Raw genomic sequence first — 26,040 nt, 5'->3', positions numbered from 1 at the left:
AGAGGACCACAGATTTGAGCTTTTTCCTCATAAAAACATTTTGTCTCGATTTGTTTCTGATACGGCAACGATTTCAACCGAATATCATCAAACAACAGTATAAGATGATGAGAACCAGTGCTGTTATATTTAATTAAAACTGAACTAAAACTAGATGGGGGGGGGGGAAGCAATTAAAATAAAAGCTAGACTTGTTTAAAAGAATTGAAACTACCTGGAACAATTTTGAGAACTTGGAAATAAAAATAAAGATATAGAGAAAATATCCTTAGTTTTAGTGTTTGTTAGTTTGGGAAAAAAATTCTTAGAGCTTGCCTGAGTCAGTGATGAATGTGTGCATGCAATAATGATTAAAGCCACTAAAAACTAACACTGAAACAAATAAAAATTAAACTAAAACAAGATAATCCACCATGGAAACTAATTAAAACTAAATTGAATTGAAGATGAAAAGTCAAAATGGAAAAAAAACCCCACCCCAGCTAATTAGATGATATAAAACTGTGTTAACTGTGGGAGATGCCTGGGTGTGGATACCCACACACTAGATGTGATTTTTCTGCATAATTTCCTGCTCTGACCTCACCAAACAATTTCCATTAGTGAGAACATCTCAAACATTTTATCTCTTATGTTAACGTAAGAAATAACTACTAGGTGCAGTGTCCCACAGTGTCATAATTCTGATACTGTGTGGAGATCATGTGTGAAAATAATTTATAAAATGTCACTTTCTTCTTTCTCAGCCAAACAGTGATGATTGCATGCATCAGTCCATCTGACCGTGACTTCATGGAAACTTTGAACACATTAAAGTACGCGAACAGAGCGCGGAACATCAAGAACAAGGTGATGGTGAACCAAGACAAGGCCAGCCAGCAGATCAGCGCTCTGAGGACGGAAATAGCTCGACTGCAGATGGAGCTCATGGAGTACAAGACGGTGAGGAGACGGGAGGAATTTAAAGGACAGGGAGGAGCCTTATGAAAAACAAACTATATTGTTTTTGCCCCCCCTGCAGGGTAAACGTTTGGTGGGTGAGGACGGCGTGGAAAGCTTGAGTGACATGTTCCACGAAAACTCCATGCTGCAGACAGAGAACAGCAACCTGAGGGTGAGGGTGAAGGCCATGCAGGAGACCATCGATGCCCAGCGTGCACGACTCACCCAGCTGCTCAGTGACCAGGCCAACCAGATCCTCGCTCGTGCAGGTATGTATCTCAAACTTTTGAACTAGTTTAAGCAGAGAGTTGTTGGGTTTTTGTTTTTGTTTTTATATTGTGCCGCTCTGGTCACAGTTAATACATGATGTGCCTTTTTTTTCCCTTCATCACTCTTATCATGTTTACAGGTGAAGGAGGCACAGAGGAAATTGGAAACATGATTCAGAGTTACATTAAAGAGATTGAAGACCTTCGGTAAATGAATTCCGATTTATTCCCTTGTTCATTTTTTTACCTTTTCCTGTATGTTTTAGCCTCCTGTACTCATAAACATTAAGACTACCTCATTCTTTTAACAGTCACTACCCTGAAATGTTTGATGACATGTGAGATCACAGTTCAAGTCTGGACTTTTGATCCCAGTCAATATAACACTTGTGAAACCTTCCCAGGATCTCAGTGAACTCCAGAGCTTTTTCTGATCTCAGTCTGGATAAACTAAACCGTCATTTCTTTTTCTGCAACAAAAACAGACTTGGGATGAGTTCAAACATTTAGACTAAATACTAAAATACAGTAGACACAGATAAAATGAAAAGGTAGAGATGAGATTAGCATGAGAGAAGGGAACTTTTTATTGAAATATTTTGTAATGATGTTATAAATAGTAGGCTGGAAAAAATAGAATTAGCCACACTGGTGACACGGTATCTTCAGAGGAGAAAGCAATGTTGTCTGAAACTGCAGCAGTACACAAACGGTGCACAAAGTTGTAATAAAATCATTCTGTTCATTGATTTAAATGGCGATAAAAATACTTCTTTAAACAACCTGTTTAAAAAGATTCAACCTGATTATATGACATGAAATATGAAGTGTTTTAGTGGACTTTCATAATTGGCAATGAGACTGAACATTGTTATTTCGGCTGCTCTCTTTAGGGGGCACCACAGTGGGGTTGAATATCTACAGTGTTAAACACAAGCCTTGTTTTAATACTTTATACCCATTTATGTTACAGATGAAATTCATTTGTGAGGGACCAAATCTAGAGATTTGCCACAGTGAAGGCTCTGTATTACAATCTGTCGGTGTCTTGATGCTGTCCTCAGGGCAAAACTCCTGGAGAGCGAGGCTGTCAGTGAGAATTTGAGGAAGAATCTGTCCCGTGCCTCCAACCGTCAGTCGTTCTTTGGAGGGTCCAGCTCCTTTTCCTCCACTCTTCTGGCCCCCGAGAAGGAGACTGCTGACATTATCGAACTCGCTAAGAAAGATCTGGAGAAACTGAAGAAACGAGAAAAGAAGAAGAAGAAAAGGTAACTGTGACAGTAAACAGAGTGAAGTTCTTGTTATTTTTAAATGATTTTGAGGATTGGCTCTGTTGAATGTTTTATTACAGTCGTGCATATATTTGAGTGAGTTTCATACTGGAATGGCATTTTTATTTATCGTAAACCATTCATAATTTTCCAAAGGCATGATTGCTTTACCCAGAGGTCAGTTTGACTTGTTTCAAAGGATATATTGGAATGAGGACACTTAAAAACCACAAATAACTTATTGAATAATTTATAAACATTTGACTTCATTTATACACATAAACACATCAGCTTTATGTTTTCAGTCGTTAGTTCTCTGGTAGTGCTGTACTGTCGCTGCACTGTAAATTTCAGTGCAAGCAAACACAGCAGATTGATCGCAGGCTCAGGTTTTATTTTATTTTTTAACTCAGAGCTGCCCCGGGGGCATTTTGGGGGCTGAAAGGTGGATTAAAGGTGTGGTTTTCAGTGCAGAGCTTCCTCTGACCAGTCTTCCCTCCATTCTTCCTTTGTTCATCTCTTGCTTCCTTCTCTCGTTTGACCCTTTGACCCTCCCTGAAGACTCCAGCTGCTGTTGGAGGAGAGAGAGAGGGAGGAAAGGGAGGAGGTGGTGGTGGAAGAGGTTGAGGATGCCAGGTTTGTCAGAGCTTCCACCCTCCTGTTGCTTCCCATGCTTCCCCATACTTTATTTTAATTTTATATGTTTGGGCAGGTATTTCCCTGCTCTGACGTGAAACGTACTGCTGTCAAAGCACATCACCTCCCTGAAACACAGTTTTGCCACTTAATAAGCTTTAATCTCCTATTTTCAAACAATCTAAGGCTGGATGACAAAAATCCCCTTTTCAGTGTATTAATCTTTTATTTTCTTTTTGATCACTTTACCCGGGTGGTTTTTGTGTGAAATGCTACCTTAGCATTGCTAACCCCCCGAGTTTGGATAAAATATTTATCCAACAGATCTGCTTCATGGATTTGGTTAAAACATTTATTTTTTGTACTGCATTTTCCTTCCATGCTTCTTTACTTTGCCAGTTTTGACCAGCCTGATGAGATGCCTCCCTTCTTTTGTTTAAAAATACTGTCTTTTGCACAATCAAGCTTATAAAATTGGAGCAATCCCAACATATATTCTGTGGTCTTACCTAAGTCTCACTGTGTAAGACTTGTTTATGTTTTCTCACAGAGAGTGTCTGCAGAGATTGAGTCATTGGAAACTAAACCTTGCATTGTGGTGAAACCAGTCAAAAAGCTTCTTTGCCAAAAAGACAGTGTAACCTCCCTGATGTTAAAGATGCCATGCACAGATATGTTACTTACTACTGCTTTTATCCAGAAAATGAAAGTTTCTTTATTGCCAGCAGATTAACGTGCAATCCACTTCCTGCAGAAAAAGCTTCCAAGTTCTCTTCTTACATTACAAATGGAAAACTGATTACAACGTCTTTTAAATCTTTCAGTGTCAACAAAGAAGAAGTTCCTGACAATGAGCAAGAAAAGGGTACAGAAAAGGAAATGACAGAGAGGGCCAGTGAGGACACGGAAATGGTATGACGGACTCCATTATGTTCCTCCATTATTTATATAATCAACCTCGTATATACAGTGTACTAAATAGTACTTTGAAATAAAAAGGTATATTTGTTTTATGCTGTAGGAGGTCCAGGAGGGCAGTGACCATGAGGAGGGAGAGGAAGAGGAAGAAGAGGAGGAGGAAGAGATGGATGTAGAGGAGAGCTCTGATGACTCTGACTCAGAGTCAGATGAAAAAGGTATCCTGCATGAATTTTTCTTTTTATTGATTTAATGAAACGGTTTTTAAAGTGTCACTTGTAAGTTGCGACCCCTTTTTTTCCCCCCATTCAGATGGAAGATTTTGAGCCAGCTGGTTACACGAGATCTCATTTAAATTCAGTACATTAGCAACCAGAGATGGGCAGTAACGCGTTACAAGTAACGCGTTACTGCCCAAGAACGAGTAAGTAATCCCTTACTTTACTCGTTACTTTTTTCAAGTAACGAGTAAAGTAAGGGATTACTATTTCAAAAACGGTAATTAGATTACCATTACTTTCCCGTAGGAACGCTGCGTTACTAAAACCGTGATTTTTTTTTTTTGCGAGAATGTCTCATGACAGTGACGTAAGCGAGTGCGACGTTCGTGGCAACAGCTGTGTGCAGATCAACAGTGAATAGCATATGGAGTGCGGGAGAGAGTATGAGTGTGCAGCGTTTAAAGCGCGGAAGTACTGACCTTACTTTAAGTTTGATTCCATAAAAAGTGACAAAAACATTAGTGTCCGTTGTGCGTGGGAAGAAAACTTCTTTTTACAGCGAAAAAAAACCCTAAACTTCCAAGCAAGCACAGAGTAGCTACGACGTAATGGGAAACTCACAGAGAAACTCGCGGATTCTTCCACTGACCGCTGCGGCACACCTGCACCAGGGTAAACCTCCGCCTACCCTACTCCTGCTTTACAGGTGAAAATAGAGCAAAAGGACCGCTACTCTTTGACTTTATTTATTTTCTGCTGTGTTTTACTTGCATCTATTTGAAAGAGTGAGTGTAAACACACACAAAAAAATATTTTATGTGCTGGAATGTGCAGAAAATAAGTATAATGTTAAACAAATTTCTTCCAGTCAGTGAATGTTGCATATAATTCAATTTTTGCTTGATGCATAAAGTTAAAAGATTAAAACTAATAAAACAAGTTTTAAAAAGAGACTTTTCCATTTGATTACATTTTGTATGATGGATTATGTAGAAAAAGTAGAATTGGGCTGAAAGATCTATCGCTTTATCACCTATTCAGGTTGTAAATCATGTTTTTAAAAAGTAACTAAGTAATTAATTACTTTTGAAAATAAGTAATCAGTAAAGTAACGGGATTACTTTTTGGGGGAAGTAATCAGTAATTAGTTACTGATTACTTTTTTCAAGTAACTTGACCAACACTGTTAGCAACTGAAAACAGACATGTTATGAACCCTGTTTAAATGTGTTTGAAGTTCTCTTTATACTTGTGACTCTCACTCATAGGCCGGCCATCTAAATCATTAAACCTTCGAGAACCCACTGTTCATGTGATAGTTTTCTTCTGAGTGACCTGAGAATTTTCTCTCATTCTGTTCATTCTGACTCAGGTGCTTATTACCTTTACCAAGAAAGTGATGTTTTTGGTGGCATTTGCATGTGCCTATACACACAGTAGCTCAAGGTTTTGAATGAATTTTGATCAAACTTTGTTGGGATAGAGTAGAGTCATGTTAACTATCCACTGAAACTTGCCTTACATCCACCAAGGTCTTTAAACTCAGCTTAATGATTTGTTGGTCTTACCAACTGTGTTTTTTACAGGCGTGATGTGTATTGTGAACATACAGAATGTACCGTATAAAGATTTAAAATATCATGCCACATTTGACCTCTGACCTCTCTTTCAAGGTCAATCATTTATTTTAAAATCATAGTGATAATAATGCTACATAGAGCTGTCTAAAACTCTTTCATACTGCCATTGTTTGTATTGACAACATAAAGGAATATTGGGAAGAATATATGGGAATTCAAATGTCGCGTTATAGTTTGTATCCAAATATCATATCACATTTGACCTCTGACCTCACTTTTACATTGCACATCTGCCTTTCTTTCAACTTGAAGAAAGTATTTCCAAGTCAATGAATCCATGTAAATGAAAAATTGTACTGAGAATTATGTCAGGTTTATTAAAGTGAGCTTCAACAGGACAAATACATTTTAAAAAGGCTGCACTTTGTAGTGCAGTAAAAACAACTGCAAACTTTTTAATCTATGTTTAAAAAGAACAAAGAAACCAAATTGAATATAAAGGAAATACAATGCTAAAAGTAAATATTGTACAGACAGTGATCTGCCAAGATTATTTAAATGGATCTTCTAACAACAATATAGAAGGACTGCTTGAGATTTATGCCTGTACCTGTGGATGTCGATACTTAATCAGCTCGTCTGTGTCTCACAGAGAATTACCAGGCAGATCTGGCCAACATCACCTGTGAGATTGCCATTAAGCAGAAGCTGATTGACGAACTGGAGAACAGCCAGCGGCGTCTACACACACTGAAACAGCAGTACGAACAGAAGCTGATGATGCTGCAGTGCAAGATCCGAGACACCCAGCTGGAGAGGGACCGCGTCCTTCAAAACATGAGTAAGACGACGAGGGAAGTGGGAGGTCACATATCAGTCAGAGGGGAGAGCTCTGCTGTGTGAGACATAATTTTACATGTGCTCTGACAGTTTGGATAAAATCATCCACCAGGAGGCACTTGTGGGTTTGGTTCATCATATCTCTGATCAGCTTATTTCAATCTCAAACAGAAAGTATATTTGGTATTTCTGATTAAGCTTGGAAGAATTCACGTTATAGCCTACTTATTTGATCTGAGCCTTTGTTTTTCTTTAATAATGAAAAACCTGTTTATGAACGTGTGCTGGCAGACGGGGACAGTTAATACATCAAAGTTTGTCTTAGACGGATTTTAAAAGAATGGATTTTAAAGCCAGACTTATTAGTTTTGTTAAAAAGCGCATACACACACACACACACACACACACACACACACACACACACACACACACACACACACACACACAGACTAGTTGAGCAACTGTGTGTAAAACATGTTGTCTGCAAAGTGAAAGTGTGATTCTGTTCACGAACACTTTCTCCAGATAGGTTTACACGAAACAAAATCTGTTTTGTATTTTTATTTTATTTATTTATTTTTATTTTTGGTAGCCTAATGTTGAGATTTCAGTTAGTCCACCTGCAGATAGTCAGGCACACACAGCTGGGGGAGCATGTCCCACAGCAGTGTTGGATTTAAAAAATGTCATAGTATTATATTTTTTCTAAATATTTTCAGGTTCAGTAGAAACTGGTACAGAGGATAAGGCTCGCAAAATCAAGGCTGAATATGAGAAGAAGCTGAGCATCATGAACAAGGAGCTTCAAAAGCTCCAGTCGGCCCAGAAGGAGCATGCCCGCCTACTCAAGAACCAATCACAGTACGAGAAACAGCTGAAGAAGCTTCAGATGGATGTGGCAGAAATGAAGAGGACTAAGGTATGGACTAAGGCGATATAACTGTACCAGATATGACACTCATATAAACTGGAGATGCGGGCTCTCTAGTTTACGTGTGCTGTTACTAAGCCCAATATTGTTTAATATGATCTATCCAGGTCCGTCTTATGAAGCAGATGAAGGAGCAACAGGAGAAGAACAGGATGAACGAGTCTCGCAGAAACCGAGAAATAGCTTCTTTGAAGAAGGACCAGCGCAAGCAGGAGGTTAGTAACAGTCTGTTTATCAACTTCTGCAGTTATATCACGGTCTGTGCCATGACTTTTATTACTTTCTTTGATGATACTATATTCATGTTTCCTCCTCAGCATCAGCTGAAGTTATTGGAAGCTCAGAAAAGACAGCAGGAACTTATTCTGAGGAGGAAGACTGAGGAGGTGAGAGGCATCAAAAAGTATTTCTGACAGAGGAAGCAGATTAAAGTTTTTTTAATTGTACTTGTGAGACTGTAGATGCAAGCATATGTCCGGTATATGTTGTGTTTACACATTTTTGGTGTGACAAGTAAGCTCTGTGTGTCAGGTGACAGCTCTGAGGAGGCAGGTCAGGCCTACCTCGGGTAAGGTGATCCGAAAGGTCAATCTTCCAGAACCAGTCCAGGACTCCTCACACAGACCCCCCTCTGAACGCATGTACTCCTCCAGCAACAGTGCTCCCAATGGCACTTGGTGAGTCTGTGTGCATGCAAATGTTTGCTTGGGTGCATAATTTTTTACTTTTTTAAAGAGGTCGGCTGGAAGGAAGGCTTTGAGATGTAGACACTGCAGAAATTTTCAGGAAACAGTGAACACCCTACCTGCCTCATTTCATAAAATGAAACTTAAATCTCTTCTTCAGTTATTTGCATCTGTGATCAGTACCCCAGGAGATTTCTGCAGGGAAAGATCATCTAATCTAAACAAGACTTTAAACTTCAAAAATGTCCCTGGATGGCACGACCGTGCTGCCCAAAGATCTAGGCAAAACTGTGGCTAGCAGTTGAAATTCTTATTAACAGTATAGCTTTAGAGTTGAATTGGTGGATAAAAGTATGGATAAACGGTTACAAGTATAAGCTGACCGCATGAAATGAAAGATAAACAGATGAATGTTATTAGGTAAAACATACAGTTAGCAGTTTAAAGTATTAACACATGGATGGCTATTATGTAAAACTTTTAGCTGTCAGAATGAATAAACAAATCAATATATTTGATAAACTCTTAAAATGTGTACTAATTAAATATCCTAAAAGGACAAATAGTTGAAACACTTCACTAATCCTAAATTATGCTAAGCTAAAAGTCCAAATCCACTTTAAAATGCACACAATGTGAACATTTGAGTTGTTGTCGATGGAGGGTTTCTTAAGTGGGCCTCGTCATCACTTTCTACATTCTCCCTGGATTTGTACATTTAGGTGTTAAATAAGTGGCTGTATTAATCAGACAGTTTACTGATGAGTGATGCTGCATGTACAGGTCTTCTTACAGGCGCACAGGAAGTGTTTACAGCACCAGAATGGCTCGCAACAAATGGCAGTCCCTGGAGCGGCGTATCTCTGATGTCATCATGCAGAGGATGACCATCTCTAATATGGAAACCGACATGAACCGCCTTCTCAAGGTAAAAACCTAAAGCAGGACAGTTATATAGATTTTGAATGTTAGCAGATCAGGAGAAAGACCTAAAGGATATCTTGCTTAGATGCCTGGAAGACATTAAATTGTTCTTTTATCTTCAGTAGGGAAATTTTTAAAATCTATGACCTTGTGGCTGTTGTTAAGCTTAATGCAGCAAAAACAGCAATTTAATATGGCTCTGCATCCTTGTGTGTTTCCTTATCAATGAGCTTCAAAGAACATGTCATTGCTTTAGGTTAATTTAATCATTGTCTGTGACTTTTCCCATATTCAGAAATGACTCAGTGATTGAAAATAATTTGTTTCATTTTTAACACACAGCAAAGGGAGGAGCTCACCAAGCGCAAGGAGAAGGTCCTCAGGAAGAGGGACCGGCTGCTCAGAGAGGGGCCAGAGGCAGAGAAGACTGTTCTTCCCATCAATGAGGAAGTGGAAGCATTGACAGCCAACATTGACTATATTAATGACAGTATTGCAGATTGTCAGGCCAACATCATGCAGATGGAGGAAACCAAGGTGAGAGAGCCTGCTGATTCTGGAAATTGGCAGCCAGATATTGAAAACCTCAGACGGGTTGTTTAGCTTGTTTTAACCCTTTTTTTTCTGAACTGAGACGTTTTCAGGCCTGCTTCCAGAATAAAATGACCGGGTGTGAATCAGCAGTTAGTGATGGTGATCTCTGCCTATACAGATTAATAGGACGACCCTCGGGAAAACCTGGAAACTGTTCAAATGGTCGTCAAATCGCATCTTTGTTGATTATATAGTGAAGTGTCAAAACTTGGGCAGAGGGGAGTTCGCCAGATACCATCTATATAAAAGAAATGGATAGACTGTGGAACGTGAATTTGAAAGAATATATCTTTGATTTAAAATAGTTAAATTTTTCTTTTGTATTTCTTCTTTTTTAAGTTGTATAAAGGGTGTTTCACTCTAACTCAGGAGAGCCCATACACATTTTTACTGTCAGGAAAACTATGAGAGAGTCAATACTGAAACTATAACAGTAACTTCATAGCACAAACACAGTGCCTGAAGTACCGTGGACTCCAGTTCCAAGAGAAAAAGTGGCTTTCTCTGATTATTTTGCTAAAAATATACATTGTAGCACATAATAAACAACATATGGGCATGTTAACAAGGTTGGAAATTTGAATTTCATTTCTGTTAACTATGGTCTTCAAATTTTACTTTTTCTTTCTTCCAGGAGGAGGGTGATTCTGTGGACGTCTCTGCTGTGATTGGTTCTTGTACACTGACAGAGGCTCGTTTTCTCCTTGATCACTTCATGTCAATGGCAATTAACAAGGTACCCTCCTTCAGAAAGAGAAATCACACCTGTTCAGTGAAAACATCACCATTTCCTCTCCTTATGAATAACATACAACAAACATGATTATACATAGATGTTATTTAGCTTACGTATCTTTTATGTGCAAAATAGTAGAAACCTCTGTATGTAGAAAGAAATGCAGGTGTCCTACAGAAACTGTAGGACACCAGTTGACTGTAGGTGGTTTGTAAGCGACCAGGGGAGAAGATGTTGTTTGTTCCTTCACTGTTGATCTTTTATTTAACCAAAATTCAACTTGGATCATTTTTTTTATTGTTAATAACTGATATAAATTGCCACATCTGTATTGGGGCTAAATACTTCAGAGCCACTGCTGTACAGTAGTCATACAGCCCAAGTATCAGCAATATGACATGCAAGTGCATTTGCATATGTGCATGATATTAAGTTGTAGCATCTGTTCCATGCATTAACTCAGAAACTTCCAACTCTAACCAAAAAATGAAATGAAATGCAGATGAAATGGCCTGACACTGTGGTCTGACCTCTTCAGGGCCTGCAGGCAGCTCAGAGGGAGTCTCAGGTGAAGGTGATGGAGGGCAGATTGAAGCAGACCGAAATTACCAGCGCCACACAGAACCAGCTGCTCTTTCACATGCTGAAGGAGAAGGCAGAGTTTAACCCAGAGCTGGACGCGCTGCTCGGGAATGCTTTGCAAGGTAGAATACAAATAATGAAAAGATACAATAAAATAAAAACGTATCCAGTTTGGACCAGGCCCTGCCCACCCACTGAAAGTGTCACTGATATCATGCTAGGCAAAGCTGAGATTAGAATTTAATTCTGGGATGTTTTAGATCTATTTCTCTCCCTGAGTGTATGTGTTTAAATTTAGCAGCAGAAATGTTGCTTTCATACTCTTGTTAGAAATGATTTTGCTGTCAGGAGGTGCACTGGGTAACTGGTCAGTTGCATGATTGGGCCTTTTGAGGTGATATTGCTTGTTGCCTTCTGCCGAATAGAAGCTGGCGTCCCTGTTGTATAACCGACAGTTAATTCCATGGTTACATTTTGGTGCTGTGTACACAAGTATATACGATCACATTAGTATAATACGGTTTCTATTTACATGTTTGTAAGTAAAGCTGATTACTTCTTTTTGTTTTGATATTGAATTTGCCAGCCTCTGTTCGGTAGGATGCTCTGACAGTTGGTGCATTTTATTTTATTTTTATATCTTTTTTTTATCTATTTATTTATTTATTTATTTTTTCGAATTTTGGGGGATGGTTTTTGATTTGTGCGTTGCCTTTTTCTGTTCCCCCATCTTTTCTTTTCCCTTTTTTTGTTTTCTTATGTGTTTACAGAGCTAGGTAACATCCCGCCTGGTAAGTGAAAACCCTATTGGACTCTAATCGGTTATGAATGCATGGTTCCTTCCCTTTGCACTTTAAGAACTAACTGAACATAACATAAACAGGTGCATGAGGTGCAACCAGGCTCCCCTCCATGTGTTGGCTGAAGCTTTCCCCTCTCCTTATCTGGATACACTCCTCCTACCCTCTGTCCTCCCCCTCCTCCTTGCAGCTCACATGTGCTACAGCCTCCATGTTTTAGCACCTGCTAACCCCAGACTCTTCTACAGGAACCATATAACGTGGATATTTTGCTCTGTTAGACCTTGTAGGTCAGCTGACCCATCAGGACCAGCAGACTAATGATTTCTTGCACTCCTCCACCCTGTTATCTCATGTTGGTTCTTTTACATTCATATCAGCTCCCTTACATGTCTCTTTAAAATCTTCCCAATATGACCTCTCTCTGACTTTGAACCTCATCTGTTTTTGAGCCATCTGGTATTAATGAGCTCGGCGGGGGCCAGGTTTATCAATTAAACAGCATGGCGCTGTGCTGACATCACCCCTCATCTGCTTCATCTGTTCATTTTTCTACATGTTATACAAAAGAAATCAAAATTGCAAAGGTTAAAATAAAGAAGTTAAATTATTTAAGTCTCTAGCAAAGTATACTTACTAAGAACCATTTTAGCTGACCAGTCATCTCAGCTAAATCACTCCATCTAATATTCTCTGTTCACGGATCTCATCTGACAGAAAACGGGGACGATAGCAGCAGTGACGAATCTGCCCAGAGCCCCTCTGCAGAGGGAAAGTAAGTCTGTTATAGTGCTTAAAAAGTACTATACAATGTATTTGTAGATTTAAAATATTATCTTGTGGCATATTTTGTCACATTTATGTTAAGTTGCTTTGGTAGTTCATGAATTGTTATATTATTGCATTATATACATATGTTTTATTGTTTCTTTTAATGAAATTGCATTTTGTCTTTTAGGTTCACATTAATGTTTATACTATTCTTATAATTAACTTGTTAATTATGAGAAGTATTGTTTAATTATACTGCAAAGTAGTAAAGTAGGGAGGAGCAGTGAAGTCCAAGCACATTGTTTAATGAGTGTTTGCATTAAAAAACTTGTCTGTATTTCCTCCAGCACTCTGGCTACAGATTTCATGAAACTTTGTGGAGAGACCAAAACAAGGAATAAGGTATTGTAGAGTTTGTTGCACATGTTTGATGCCTTATCCTAAAACCATTTCTGTACTTTTAATTATTCACTTATCTGTGCTGTACAGGCACGCAGGAGGACGACCACGCAGATGGAGTTGCTCTACGCTAACAGTGACTCTGCCCCTGATGCACCTACTGTCGACTTTTCTAGTCCGATGTTGCCGTTAGCTGAAACACCCGATACGGGCGGAGACATGGACTTGTCAGGCTCAGTCAGGGACTACGCAGCTCTCTCCCCTGGCTTTTCCTCTAAAATAGGCAGCATGTAAGTTCAGGCCCTGCACTCTCACTAACAGATTAATTCCTCTTCTCTTTTTCCTGCATGTTGTTGCTGCGCTTCTTTGCTTTATTTGGTTATATATTGTTTACAAGCACCTTCACATTTTGCTATACCTTACAGAAATTGATGAATCTATTTGAGAAAAGCATGTAGAGACGAGCAAATATTTTGTATTGCTTGATTATTACTGTGCCCTGCAAAAGTCTCCCTTGCCGTTCCTTATTCCAGGTCAGTTGCACACTAATAAAATAAATACTAACCAGGCTGCATTAAATGTCTCGTGACAAGCAGTGCTTTAAAATGGAGCCAGTTGCTTTATGTAAGAATAAACCTTAGCTGATAATAATCCATCAAAAATGATACAGTTAAATTATATTTGTGGATGTGCAGCACACACTGCACTCATTGTTAAACATGAGCTTGACGAAGAACCATCACTGTTTTGGAACTGTAACATCAGGTAACTGTATTTCTGTGTGTACTGCATGCTCATCTCGTCATTGTTGCCATTATTTTGTATTGGTTTCATTTCCATTTGTTTTAAAAATCTTTTTTTTGTTATATTATCTGTGTTGTTTGTGGATAAATCGGTAAAACTGAACATTCAGTTCTGGCTCCAGAAATCTGCCAGGCATGGAAAAGCGAGCTCCTGAGCCTTCCCCGCTCTCGCGCAGGAAGACCTATGACAAGGCACAAGCAGCGGCTGAAAGGGCAAAGGTCAAGGACATTAAACAGTAAGAGCTTGATGCCATCATCGTGGCTACAGAGCTTAAAGACAAAACTACTTCACGTTGACCCTACTAATACTCCTCCTTCTGGTTTCCTGGTTTGGGAAAGCATGTGGTGTCACCTACATAATGCTCTGCATCTTGTTTGATGGCCGTCACATGCCAAGCCCTATGCTTCATTTGAAGTAATTTTTTCCCAGCCTAACTTAAATAACACGTATCTTCTCTGAGCTCTAATGTTGAAAGCTGGTGATTACTGTATTTTTGATAGTTTGGGATCAAATTCATTGTTTGCTTGCTAATTGATCCGCTTGCTCCTGACGTTCTGTTCAGAAATCGCACTCTTTACTTTTCTTTATCTCACCAGTAAGTTTTCCAGTGTAAGATTCAAATAGAAAGATTGAACAGTGAGCGAACGGCTATTATAAAACTGGCTGTGCATCAACTGAAAAATAGTGACAGCAGTTTTTGATTATATCTTAAGAATTCTTCTTCATTGCCTGTCGTCCTGTTTTAGAATATGAGCAACTTCAAAAATATTAGTGCTGTGAAAGTGGTCAAGATGTATTTGTAGTACAGACTTTGACAGTGGTTTGTCAAAATAATGAAAAATAACATTGCATTAACTATTTAGGAATCATAATTATTACATGTGAGCATTATGTCAGTATCTGTAATTATACCCAAGAGTCTTGATTGGAGTGGTTTTGAGGGTTACTGCTTAAAGGTAGTGTATAAAAGCTCATGACTAGATGTCAGTAGATTGCAGTCAACTGAATTCTATTCTTACCCTTCCCAATTTTAAGCACCTAATCCTAGATACAGTGGTCGGTTAAGGACAAACAATGCTGGCTGTCAAGTGTAGACTGCAAATCTGCCGTTTACCTCAGCAGTATGCTGCTTGTTTACATCCATTTAATCTGGAGGAAGCTGTAAACCTTCTGAGTCTGATACGAGTTTATGAATCGGTGAAGCTCACTGATGTCTAATGACAAGACTGAGGTTAGTTGTTGAGTTTTAGTGGATTTTGTTGCACTTAGTTTCAGTGACACCAGCTAAGAGCAGCTTTCTTTGCAGTCGCTGTAACGTTGTTGGACTCGGACACTTGGTGAAGAAACTCAGAGGGAAGTGTGATTTATTTATTTATTTTTTAAACATTTGAGTCCAACATTAGTTGGAATAATGTTAGCTTATAACCAGCAAGGCTCTGGTTTAGTTTTATTGTCTAATCTGCTGACAATAAGTAATTGTGACAATATTCAAAATAATGAAACATGTTTATGCACATTTTTGTTTATTAGAGCCCTGATATCATTTCAGGAGGTGACACTTGAGGTGAAGAGGATAAGGTGGAAAGGAAGAAGAGAGAGATAAAAATATACATGTACAAATATTAAATGTCATATATAGTTTGCAAGAGCTGTTTGTGATCTTTTACAAGTTTATGTATGTGTTTTTATGACATGGCAGGAAAATGCCAGCAACAAGCCGCCTTGTATGGGAAGCATCCTGGGTTGCTGCATTTAAATTGTTTGTGTTTTGACCATTAGGCAAGGACACCCAACAGGATAAACTCTCGAGGCTACAGCATGGCATTTACTCTGCCACCACCCTCAGGCTAAACATGACATTTTTGTTAAAACGAGTCGCCTCATTTTTCTCCTCCTTTTTTTCATCCACCATCCACCAATTTCTTTCTGGTGGGCAGTCTAGTCACACACATGCTCAGCTATTGTTAGATTTAAGCAGTCATTAAAAGCTGTTTTGACACGAGATGAATCATTTTTCTTTAAATATATTCCAAAAATTACAGTGTTCAGATTTTTCTCCCAGAGCTCTAATTTGACCTCATTAAAGACGGATTTGGGGGAAAAGTGTTGCGTATGCTGGGAAGATGGTAAAACCTGTTGAACTGGAGGATTTAGGACTACATATAAATAAGGTTTTCAGTGAAACAAGGGTAATAAATGCCTGAGGTCTGCCAAGCTATTGTGTAAAAAGAGAATAAATTGTTGCTGTAAAACAGGAACTTTAATGGCATGATGATTTGTTGACAGAATGATAGTTGCTTACACTGTCAACCAACTGGTAATCTTAAGAAACCAGACTGAGCAGCAAACATTTCAGTAATCCTTATTAGCTTCAGATGAGTGTGAACAAGTGACAACGCTTTACTGCCAAAACCATCCTGCTGCTGGTGGCTTCGATGACATAAATGCAGCATGTGCATCTGCTCTCTTCATGCAGTCCTGCCACACTCCTGCCAGCAGTGTTTTAACAGCTTAGTCCACAGTTTAATTATGCAGTAGCTTAATTGGAAGTGATTCTGCCTACCTTCAGAAACCTGAAGAGCTGCCTGCCATTTGCTGTCTCTCCCCTACTGCTTTTCTCAATAGCCACTTAAGCTGTATGACAGGTTACCTAAGGCATACTGCAAATGTTGTGCAGGATCAGATGGGCTTCCTGAAATGTTATTTTGTTAAATGCTGGCCAAATGCTTACTCTGTCCCAAGTAACTGCAATGATGTTTTGGTTAATACATGTGGATTTTGTACATAAATATAATAAAAGGCAATGTCAGACATTCAAAGTTTATAAAAGCATATTGTACCATTGTAAAGTGGAGCCTATATGTGTGTAGAAACATTTAAGACCATATTGTTTTTGATTCTTTGGCTAAAAGACTGCAGAAGAGATATAGGTAGCCACTGTGACATCTATTTAGTTTCAGATTTTGTATTTTAAAGGCTCAAACTTAGCGCTTTAGTCCAGCAATGTTTGTAGCCCAGAGACATTGACATCTCTCAATTGGTGCGAACGCTTAAAATACATGGTATAAAACATAGTCGTGGCTTCTGTAATGGAAAAAAGAAGCCAGTGTGAAAATACCTTAAATCTGTACGCTGAAAGCCGCGAGGTGTTGTGTTTACAAAATATGTCTGGTGCTATTGAAGTCTCTGGGAAAATGGCTTTGATTTGACCTCTGTAAACACTGTCCTGTTGAGTTTATAGGCTCAGTCACTCATTTTGTGTCATATCGAATTTTTAAAAAGTCTGTTACCAAAGAGAGATTTATCTGTGGTATTAAAACCACATGCTCATTGGATAGCTTGTCACTCACTAACTATTGGCAAGTTATAGAGTCAGAACTGCACCACCTTATCACATCAAGCTTTTTTCAACCAAGATGGCTGTGATGGAAACACTCAGGTTGGGGACTCAAAATGCACAAGCTTCTTAGACCGTATCGATAGCAAACAGAAAATGCTTGTCATCTGATTCCTCTGAACTGGAGAGATCCACTTCAGTGACTTCAGTTAGCTGAGATGTGGCAGAGAAGAGGCCTTTCAGCCACAGTTGTCACACTTATTAATCAAAGTTGCAGCTCCTCTAACAAACTAATAAAGCACTTGCAAATTCTAAAAGGCACTCCTACTTCTCCATCCACAATCCATAGGTGTACATGTAAGTCATGTTATATTAGCTGCTACACTCTGCTTAATGGAAAGTACATTCTCAGTGTGTGTGCAACTTCATTATATATGTGAAGACATAATTTATCAGATTTGGAAGTAAAAACGTATTAAATTATTACTAAATCAATTTGGTAAAAATCTGTATAATTCCAACCGCTTTATGGAAGGCAGAAGTAATTGATGGGTATGGAAAATATAGATGCTCAGTATATTACACTAAAATGTATTCCTCCCATGTGTTATGTTTTTAAAATGCCTTTTTATTCATGGGTACACGCTCACACTACAATTAGCTCTTCTCGAGGCTGCACTGCAGCTAACAACTCAGGAACTCAGGAATAGGAAGCAGTTAGTTTTATAATCAGTAGCTAATCAGCCCCCAGGAATATCAGAATATCATCCCCTCAGGGATGCCTCCACCTGTCCTTCAGCTTCCTGCTACTGTAGCTTTGCTCCACTCTCTGATCCAAACAAGTATGAATACTTTATTTATTTTTGGGCTGTTGCTGATTTGCCATACCTATCCATCCATCTGTTTTCTTCCCCTTAGCCAGTTCATGGTGAGAGTCGGGCTGGAGCTTGTTCCTGGAGCACGCCAGTCTGTTGCAGGCTGCAGGGCTGTTCTTTGGTTTTGTTCTCTCTGGGGTTTCCTCCCCCACTGCTTTGGCAACTTTGTGTGAGAGTTACCCAGGAAAAAAACAAACATGTTAAAACATGATTAAAATCAGTGAATGGATGTCTTCTCTAAGACCATAAGATAATTGGAACAAAGCCAAACAGCGTCACTGTGTTTAGTGCATTGTTGGTATTGAACCTGAACCCTCTGCAGTCCTCTCCTGCCATTGTTTTTTCTCACATCTGTGAAGTTTTTCATGCTTCAAGCCTGAAGAACAAAAACCTACTAATGATAAGTGTCACCGTTTGGATAGCTCATGCTGCAGATTCGCTGGTTATGAAATTTTACAATTACACTATCACAGCCAGCCAATTAGTGATCAACCAGGCTTACTGAGATGCTGCAGAATTCTCAGTCCCCGATGAGAAGACTCCACGGGTTTCCAGTGATCACCTGTCTTCGGCTCTTTGGGTGTTTCAATCAATTATAGGCTGCAAAAGAAATCGTCTCGATTATTTATAGGTTCTTGGCTTGTCTTTCCTTTCTTTCAACACAAGGGTGACTTCTTTCACAGCTGTCTCATCATTTTTCTCTTATTTTCATCTCTTTCTATTTTTGGTTTGCATCACTGAGAGAGCTGCATGAGTCTGTTGTGTGAATTTGTTGGAGGTTTTTTTCTTCTTTTTTTTACTTTGCCATGTGTAATGCTGCCCTTTATGATGGTGGTTTGTTTGTTTTCCAGGGGCGTCATTAACCCGGTCCCACCCACCAAGAGCAGCCGGTCGTCGACATTACAGTGTGTTCATGTGGCGGAGGGACACAGTAAAGCTGTTTTATGTGTTGACTGCACTGACGACCTGCTGTTCACAGGATCCAAAGGTTAATGCTCACAATCCTCCCTCCTTCCTTCCTTCTTTCACCTCCTGATTCTAATCTTACACCTCTAATCAGTATTCTTCAGATGCCTTCTTGTTACAGCTATGGTAATTTATTACACTTGGACATGGTGTTGTGTTATTATATAACAGCATCACACCACATATAAAAGCCAATAAGGATTAATTAGGATTAATTAGGATTGTCATATGGTGGATAAATGAGGTGATGGAACATAAATGACATTGTCCAAGCCACAACATTGTTATGGTGATGGAGCTTTTAAGCATAACAAATGGATTTAAATGTGCAGGAAATCGGCTAGAGTGCCAATTTATCCCAGCAGGATTAATTGTGCATTCCAAGTGCAAGAAGGTGCTGTCCAGCTCTGTTTAGTTTTGCTGTCAGTTAAAATGGATTTTGTTTTGTATCCCTTGCACCATGATAAATTTTATCCCATTAGTTTTGTTGTTGCGCTCTTCAGTTTTGACATCCCGTTCTCAGAAATGTTCTCGGTATTTTAATGTTATCATAAATCACAGTGAAAATGACAAGATGGTGTTTTAATTTGCAGACCGGACCTGTAAGGTGTGGAATCTGGTGACGGGTCAGGAGATAATGTCTCTAGCAGGTCACCCCAACAATGTTGTGTCAGTCCGTTATAGCTCTAGTTTGGTCTTTACCGTCTCTACCTCCTACATCAAAGTCTGGGACATTCGGGACTCGGCCAAATGCATCCGCACACTAACGTGAGTAAGACTATTTATTATGGACTGATGAACATTATGTTCACTTTCCTGGCACACACTTTCTGTATAGTTTCTTTATAGCAAACTTACAACCCCGTCAGTTGGTATAGTTAAGCTTTATGTACTTAATATGGATAAAAATAATAAGCACTTTAGTTTTCACACTTCTTTTCTCTTTCCAAATCAGTGAAAATATTAAGTTATACAGTCTATGGATTTGTTATTGTTTTAGCAGTATTTCTTTAGCTTTAAAGAAAATGAACATCAATTTGAGTTATACCCTTTAAAGCAGGAGTCCTGCAGGTTTTAGATATCACCCTGGGTCAGCACACCTTAATCAAATGATTAGTTCATTACCAGGCCTCCGGAGAACTTAAAGACATCTTGAGGTGGTAGTTGCCATTTAAATCAGCTCTGTCCATGAATCGCTACCTTATCATGGTGGAGGGGTTTGTGTGTCCCAGGGATCCCAGGGGCTCCCAGGAAGGAGCCTGAGTTAGTGCGTGAGGTTGAGAGGTACCGGCTAGATATAGTCGGGCTCACCTTTACGCATAGCTTGGGCTCTCGAACCAGTCTCATGAAAAGGGGCTGGACTCTGTCTCAGTCTGGAGTTGCCCTTGGTGAGAGGCGGCGAGATGGGGTGGGTATTCTAATATCCCCTCGGCTTGCTGCCGGTACGTTGGGGTTTTTCCCAGTGGATGAGAGGATTTGTTCCCTGCGCCTTAGAGTTGGGGAACGGGTCCTGACTGTCATCTGCGCTTATGCGCCGAGTGGCAGATCAGAGTACCCAGCCTTCTTAGAGTCCCTGGGTGGGGTGCTGGAAGGTACTCCACCTGGAGACTCTGTTGTTCTGCTGGGAGACTTCAATGCTCACGTCGGTAACGACAGCGAGACCTGGAGGGGCGTGATTGGGAGGAAGGGCCTCCCTGATCTGAACCCGAGTGGTGTTTTGTTATTGGACTTCTGTGCTAATCACAGTTTGGCCATAACAAACACCTTGTTCGAACATAAGAGTGTCCATAAGTGCACGTGGCACCAGGACGCTCTAGGCCGCAGGTCGATGATTGATTTTGTAATCGTATCACCAGACCTGCGACCATATGTTCTGGACACTCGGGTAAAGAGAGGGGCTGAGCTGTCAACTGATCACCACCTGGTGGCGAGTTGGATCAGGTGGCGGGGGAGGACGCTGGACAGACCTGGTGCACCTAAACGCGTAGTGAGGGTGTGCTGGGAACGTCTAGCAGAGGCCCCAGTCGGCAAGATCTTCAACGCACACCTCCAGCAGAGCTTCAACAGCATTCCGAGGGAGGCGGGGGACATTGAGTCTGAATGGATCATGTTCAGCGTCTCCATTGCCGAAGCTGCTGCATTGAGCTGCGGCCGCAAGGTGGTTGGTGCCTGCTGTGGTGGTAATCCCCGAACCAAATGGTGGACACCAGAGGTGAAGGGAGACACCAGGCTGAAGGAGGAGTCTTATCGTCTTGGTTAGCCTGTGGGACTCCGGAGGCAGCCGACAGGTATCGACAGGCCAAGCGGAATGCGGCTCGGGCAGTGGCTGAAGCAAAAACTCGGGTGTGGGAGGAGTTTGGAGAGGCCATGGAAAAAGACTTTCGGACTGCCTCGAAGAGATTCGCCGTCAGGCGTCTCAGGAGGGGAAAGCGGTGCTCTACCTGCACTGTGTATAGTGCTGGCGGAGCGCTGCTGACGTCGACTGAGAAAATTGTCAGGCGGTGGAAGGAATACTTCGAGGACCTCCTTAATCCCACTGACGCGTCTTCCGAGGAGGAAGCAGAGTCTGGGAATGACCCGCCAATTTCCGGAGGCGAGGTCACTGAGGCAGTTAAACAACTCCTTGGTGGCAGAGCCCCTGGTGTTGATGAGGTCCGCCCCGAGTTCCTGAAGGCTCTGGATGTTGTAGGGCTGTCCTGGTTGACACGCCTCTGCAATGTTGCGTGGAGATCAGGGGCAGTACCCCTGGACTGGCAGACCGGGGTGGTGGTCCCCATCTTTAAGAAGGAGGACCGCAGGGTGTGTTCCAACTACAGAGGGATCACACTCCTCAGCCTCCCTGGGAAAGTCTATGCCAGGATGCTGGAAAGGAGAGTTTGTCCGCTAGTCGAACCTCGGATACAGGAGGAACAATGCGGTTTTCGTCCTGGTCGCAGAATGCTGGACGAGCACTTTATTCTCTCAAGGATACTTGAGGTTGCATGGGAGTTTGCCCAACCAGTCTACATGTGTTTTTTTTGGACTTGGAGAAGGCATTCGACCGTGTCCCTCGGAGTGTCCTGTGGGAGGTGTTGCGGGAGTATCGGGTGTCTGGCCCATTGCTACGGGCCATTCAATCCCTATACAACCGTTATAAGAGCTTGGTTCGCATTGCTGGAAATAAGTCTGATTCGTTCCCAGTGGGTGATGGGCTCCGCCAGGGCTGCCCTTTGTCACCGATTCTGTTCATAGTTTTTATGGACAGGATTTCTAGGCGCAGCCAAGTGGCGGAGGGCTTTCACTTCGGTGGCCTCAGAATCTCATCTCTGCTTTTCGCGGATGATGTGGTTCTCTTGGCTTTATCGGGTGAAGGCCTCCAGCTCGCACTGGAACGGTTCGCAGCCAAGTGTGAAGCAGCGGGAATGAGGATCAGCACCTCCAAATCTGAGGCCACGGTTCTCAGCCGGAAAAGGGTGGAGTGCCCACTCCGGGTCGGGGATGAGTTCCTGCCCCAAGTGGAGGAGTTCAAGTATCTCGGGGTCTTGTTCGCGAGTGAAGGGAGAAGGGAGCCGGAGATCGACAGACGGATTGGGGCTGCAGCTGCAGTAATGCAGACGCTGCACCGGTCCGTCGTGGTGAAGAGGGAGCTGAGTGTAAAAGCGAAGCTCTCAATTTACCGGTCGATCTACGTCCCTACCCTCACCTATGGCCACGAGCTGTGGGTAGTGACCGAAAGAAAGAGATCGCGGATACAAGCGGCGGAAATGAGCTTCCTCTGAAGGCTGGCTGGCCTTTCCCTTAGAGATAGGGTGAGAAGTTTGGCCATCCGGGAGGCACTCAGAGTAGAGCCGCTGCTCCTCCACATTGAAAGGAGCCAGCTGAGGTGGTTTGGGAATCTGACAAGGATGCCCCCTGGGTGTCTCCTGGGTGAGGTGTTCCAGGCATGTCCCACCGGGAGGAGGCCCCGGGGCAGACCCAGGACACGCTGGAGAGATTATATCTCTCGGCTGGCCTGGGAACGCCTTGGTGTTCCCCCGGATAAGCTGGAGGAGGTGGCTGGGGAGAGGGAGGTCTGGGCTTCTCTGCTTAGGCTGCTGCCCCCGCAACCCGGCCCATGATAAAGCGAATGAAGATGGATGGATGGTGTTGGATCAAAGACACGTCTAAAACCTGCAGGACACCGGCCCTTGAGGCCTGGAGCTAGACACTCCTGTTTTTAAAGTTACACCTCCTGTAATGCTAATTATGTCTAATTGTTACATATTTGTACATATTTTATTCATATATCTTCAGGTCTTCTGGTCAAGTTAATGTTGGGGATGTCTGTGCGTCCAACACCAGCCGGACAGTCACCATCCCTGCAGGAGAGAATCAGATCAACCAGATTGCGCTCAACCCCAATGGCACAGTCCTGTACGCTGCTGCTGGAAACTCTGTCAGGGTCTGGGACCTGAGAAGGTAAGCAGAGATACTCAAAATGAATGCAAAAGTAATATCCAGACAGTGGGTTAGCAGGGTGGCAGTCAGTCTGATTTAACAATCTGAGGGATTTTTCTTAAGTGAAATATTGTACTTTTTGGGTGGATTGTTTGGAGTTTGGTAGAGATTATTGTGGCACTTGGTTTTTATTTTCCTCTGCCAGCATGGTTGTTTTTGGTAACCTTATTTTGCTTGTCATTCTGTCTGTAAATATAACGTCACACAACAGCTTGAAAAGTTTTAAATGAATACTGATAAAAGTTAAAACCATTCTACACCCCTACAACCTCTAAAATATGTCTTACATCCACCAACGTCTTCAAAGTTGACTTAATGAATTATTATAAACTATGTGCATTACAGTAACAAGTTATAACTCTTTAAACTCATAACAAAAACATTTCAGTAGATGCAGAAAGTTCCTCAATATGTTTTTTATTTTGTTAAAAAAAAAACCCCTTCGATAAAAAATGGGCACTGCCTTGATGCAAAACAACATGGCGGAAGTGGGTCAACAGACCAATTTTCAGATAAATGGTCTTTAAAGTATTTCCTTAAAAATGTAACATTTAACAGCAGTTTGTATGCATGTAAGGTTTTTAGGCAAACTGAAGATTGTTGAGGAGAAAAGGTTTTGAGAGGGAGATGAAGAAGTCTAGAGTTTTAAAAGAAGGACGTCAAATTACGTCTGGGATTTACTTTTTATAGGCGTAGATTAAAGTTTGATCAAAACCTTTTTCTTTTCTTTATTTTTCCTAAAACATGTGTTGTATGGAGGTATTGACAAACACATGCACATCAATAACACTGACCGTGTGTTTATGATTTCCCCTGACATTTTCAGATGCATGACATACACACTTCATTAGATAGTACAAACTCCAATTTCATTGTGTTGCCTTGGAACTTAATTATGTATGAAAACCTGACAAGCATCCATTTCAAAGCTGTCACGCCTTTTTGACAGCTGCCTGATATTAGCTGTGATGAATTGCCTCTTTGTTCATCTTAGGAACGTAACAGTCAGTAAGTGGTACTTTGGATGATTAAATTAACTGTGAATCAGTATTCTGTATAAGAACAGTCCCATTTTCTCTGAGACAGAACTCAGCAAACCTCATTTTTACATATTTTCATGAGTGATATATTAACTATATCATTACTTTATTAATATCTTCTCTTTGTACTCTGATTTGATACATGTATTTAAGTTTTATTTTGGCATTTCCCCTGTGGTTTTGGCTTGACAGTTTAACAAAAGACTCATTAACATTTCCTTTCCTGCATTAGGTTTGCCTCTACTGGAAAGCTTACTGGTCACCTTGGTCCAGTTATGTGCTTGACTGTGGATCAGTCTGGAAACAGCCAAGACCTGGTTATCACTGGCTCCAAGGACCATTACATTAAGGTGTGTTTCAGGCTTTCAAACTGCTGCTCTTCACCTCTCTGATGTTCATTTGTTTCTTGAGGCAGATGATAAAGTGAGATTCTTTGTGCAGCTGAGTCATCCAGTAATGCAATATAAGGACAGCTTAGGTTAGACATGCTACATAACCCATGTTTAACTGATTTTATTTATCTTTTATTATAATAACCCTTATGTTCAGATGCATATCATCCCTTTTAACATGTATTGTTTTTGCTGTTGCAGTTGTTTGACGTGACTGAAGGCTCTCTGGGAAGCATCAGCCCTACACACAACTTTGAACCACCACATTATGACGGTATCGAGTCTCTGGTAATCCAAGGGGACATTTTCTTCAGCGGCTCCCGAGACAATGGCATCAAAAAGTGGGACCTAGACCGTAAAGACCTACTGCAGGTACTAGATGATCAATGCAAAAAGAAATATGGATAGGAGACGCTCAGATGTTTGTTCCATTTGATGCAATATAGATTTTTTTTTTGCATTTTGATTTTATAACTGTCAAAAGTAGCCTAAAATATTTTTATTTCCTCCTTTTTTTATCACCATTATTGTCTTTCCAGAGATTTTCTCCTGGAAAACCTGCTGTAAATCAGTGTGCAGAAAACTCTGCCCTTGCTCTCACATTCTTTGTCACATAATAGCCGATAGTAAAGTAAAAGTACAGTTTTTCACATGACTTTACATTAAGAAAAAGAAGTCTTTCCATATGATACCCTCTAGTTACTGTAGTGATTGCATAATTATGATCATAATCGTTCAGTAAGTTACAAAAACATCAACCATTCATGACATTCTCACTATTAACCATACTGCTATGCATCTCTGTGCTCAGCAAGTCCCAAATGCTCACCGTGACTGGGTTTGTGCACTTGGTGTCGTCCCTGGATCACCAGCCTTGCTGAGTGGATGCAGAGGCGGGGTGCTCAAGCTGTGGCACACAGACACTCTAGGGACACTGGGGGAGCTCAAGGGTCACGAGAGCCCCATCAACAGCATTTCTGCCAACAGCAGCCACCTGTTCACCGCCTCCGAGTGAGTTTTCCACACACTGACACACATGCTTAGGCTCTC

General features: G+C 40.9%; 1 protein-coding gene across 4 annotated transcripts in view; it reads left to right on the top strand.

The window, feature by feature from the left end:
* kif21a (kinesin family member 21A) overlaps positions 1 to 26,040 on the top strand; it is a 57,189-nt gene that overhangs the window by 27,584 nt on the left and 3,565 nt on the right. Inside the window, exons 8-34 of one of the 4 annotated variants that reach the window (XM_087843331.1) lie at positions 747 to 942; positions 1,022 to 1,211; positions 1,352 to 1,418; positions 2,276 to 2,479; positions 3,044 to 3,118; positions 3,943 to 4,030; positions 4,140 to 4,254; positions 6,490 to 6,678; positions 7,397 to 7,596; positions 7,716 to 7,823; positions 7,926 to 7,994; positions 8,140 to 8,285; positions 9,078 to 9,222; positions 9,561 to 9,755; positions 10,447 to 10,548; positions 11,087 to 11,252; positions 11,901 to 11,921; positions 12,648 to 12,705; positions 13,049 to 13,103; positions 13,191 to 13,390; positions 14,014 to 14,139; positions 18,968 to 19,104; positions 19,676 to 19,850; positions 23,355 to 23,519; positions 24,831 to 24,948; positions 25,192 to 25,362; positions 25,802 to 26,001. In XM_087843331.1, the coding sequence (XP_087699457.1) occupies positions 747 to 942; positions 1,022 to 1,211; positions 1,352 to 1,418; positions 2,276 to 2,479; positions 3,044 to 3,118; positions 3,943 to 4,030; positions 4,140 to 4,254; positions 6,490 to 6,678; positions 7,397 to 7,596; positions 7,716 to 7,823; positions 7,926 to 7,994; positions 8,140 to 8,285; positions 9,078 to 9,222; positions 9,561 to 9,755; positions 10,447 to 10,548; positions 11,087 to 11,252; positions 11,901 to 11,921; positions 12,648 to 12,705; positions 13,049 to 13,103; positions 13,191 to 13,390; positions 14,014 to 14,139; positions 18,968 to 19,104; positions 19,676 to 19,850; positions 23,355 to 23,519; positions 24,831 to 24,948; positions 25,192 to 25,362; positions 25,802 to 26,001 (3,681 nt within the window). The remainder of the gene's footprint in view (positions 1 to 746; positions 943 to 1,021; positions 1,212 to 1,351; positions 1,419 to 2,275; positions 2,480 to 3,043; positions 3,119 to 3,942; positions 4,031 to 4,139; positions 4,255 to 6,489; positions 6,679 to 7,396; positions 7,597 to 7,715; positions 7,824 to 7,925; positions 7,995 to 8,139; positions 8,286 to 9,077; positions 9,223 to 9,560; positions 9,756 to 10,446; positions 10,549 to 11,086; positions 11,253 to 11,900; positions 11,922 to 12,647; positions 12,706 to 13,048; positions 13,104 to 13,190; positions 13,391 to 14,013; positions 14,140 to 18,967; positions 19,105 to 19,675; positions 19,851 to 23,354; positions 23,520 to 24,830; positions 24,949 to 25,191; positions 25,363 to 25,801; positions 26,002 to 26,040) is intronic. The other 3 variants (XM_087843327.1, XM_087843330.1, XM_087843329.1) reach the window with 3 other exon arrangements.

This window comes from Neolamprologus brichardi, chromosome 7 (genome assembly GCF_056152115.1).
Source record: "Neolamprologus brichardi isolate AB-2024 chromosome 7, ASM5615211v1, whole genome shotgun sequence".
NCBI classification, from domain to species: Eukaryota; Metazoa; Chordata; class Actinopteri; order Cichliformes; family Cichlidae; genus Neolamprologus; species Neolamprologus brichardi.
This window is presented reverse-complemented; position numbering and strand designations above follow the sequence as displayed.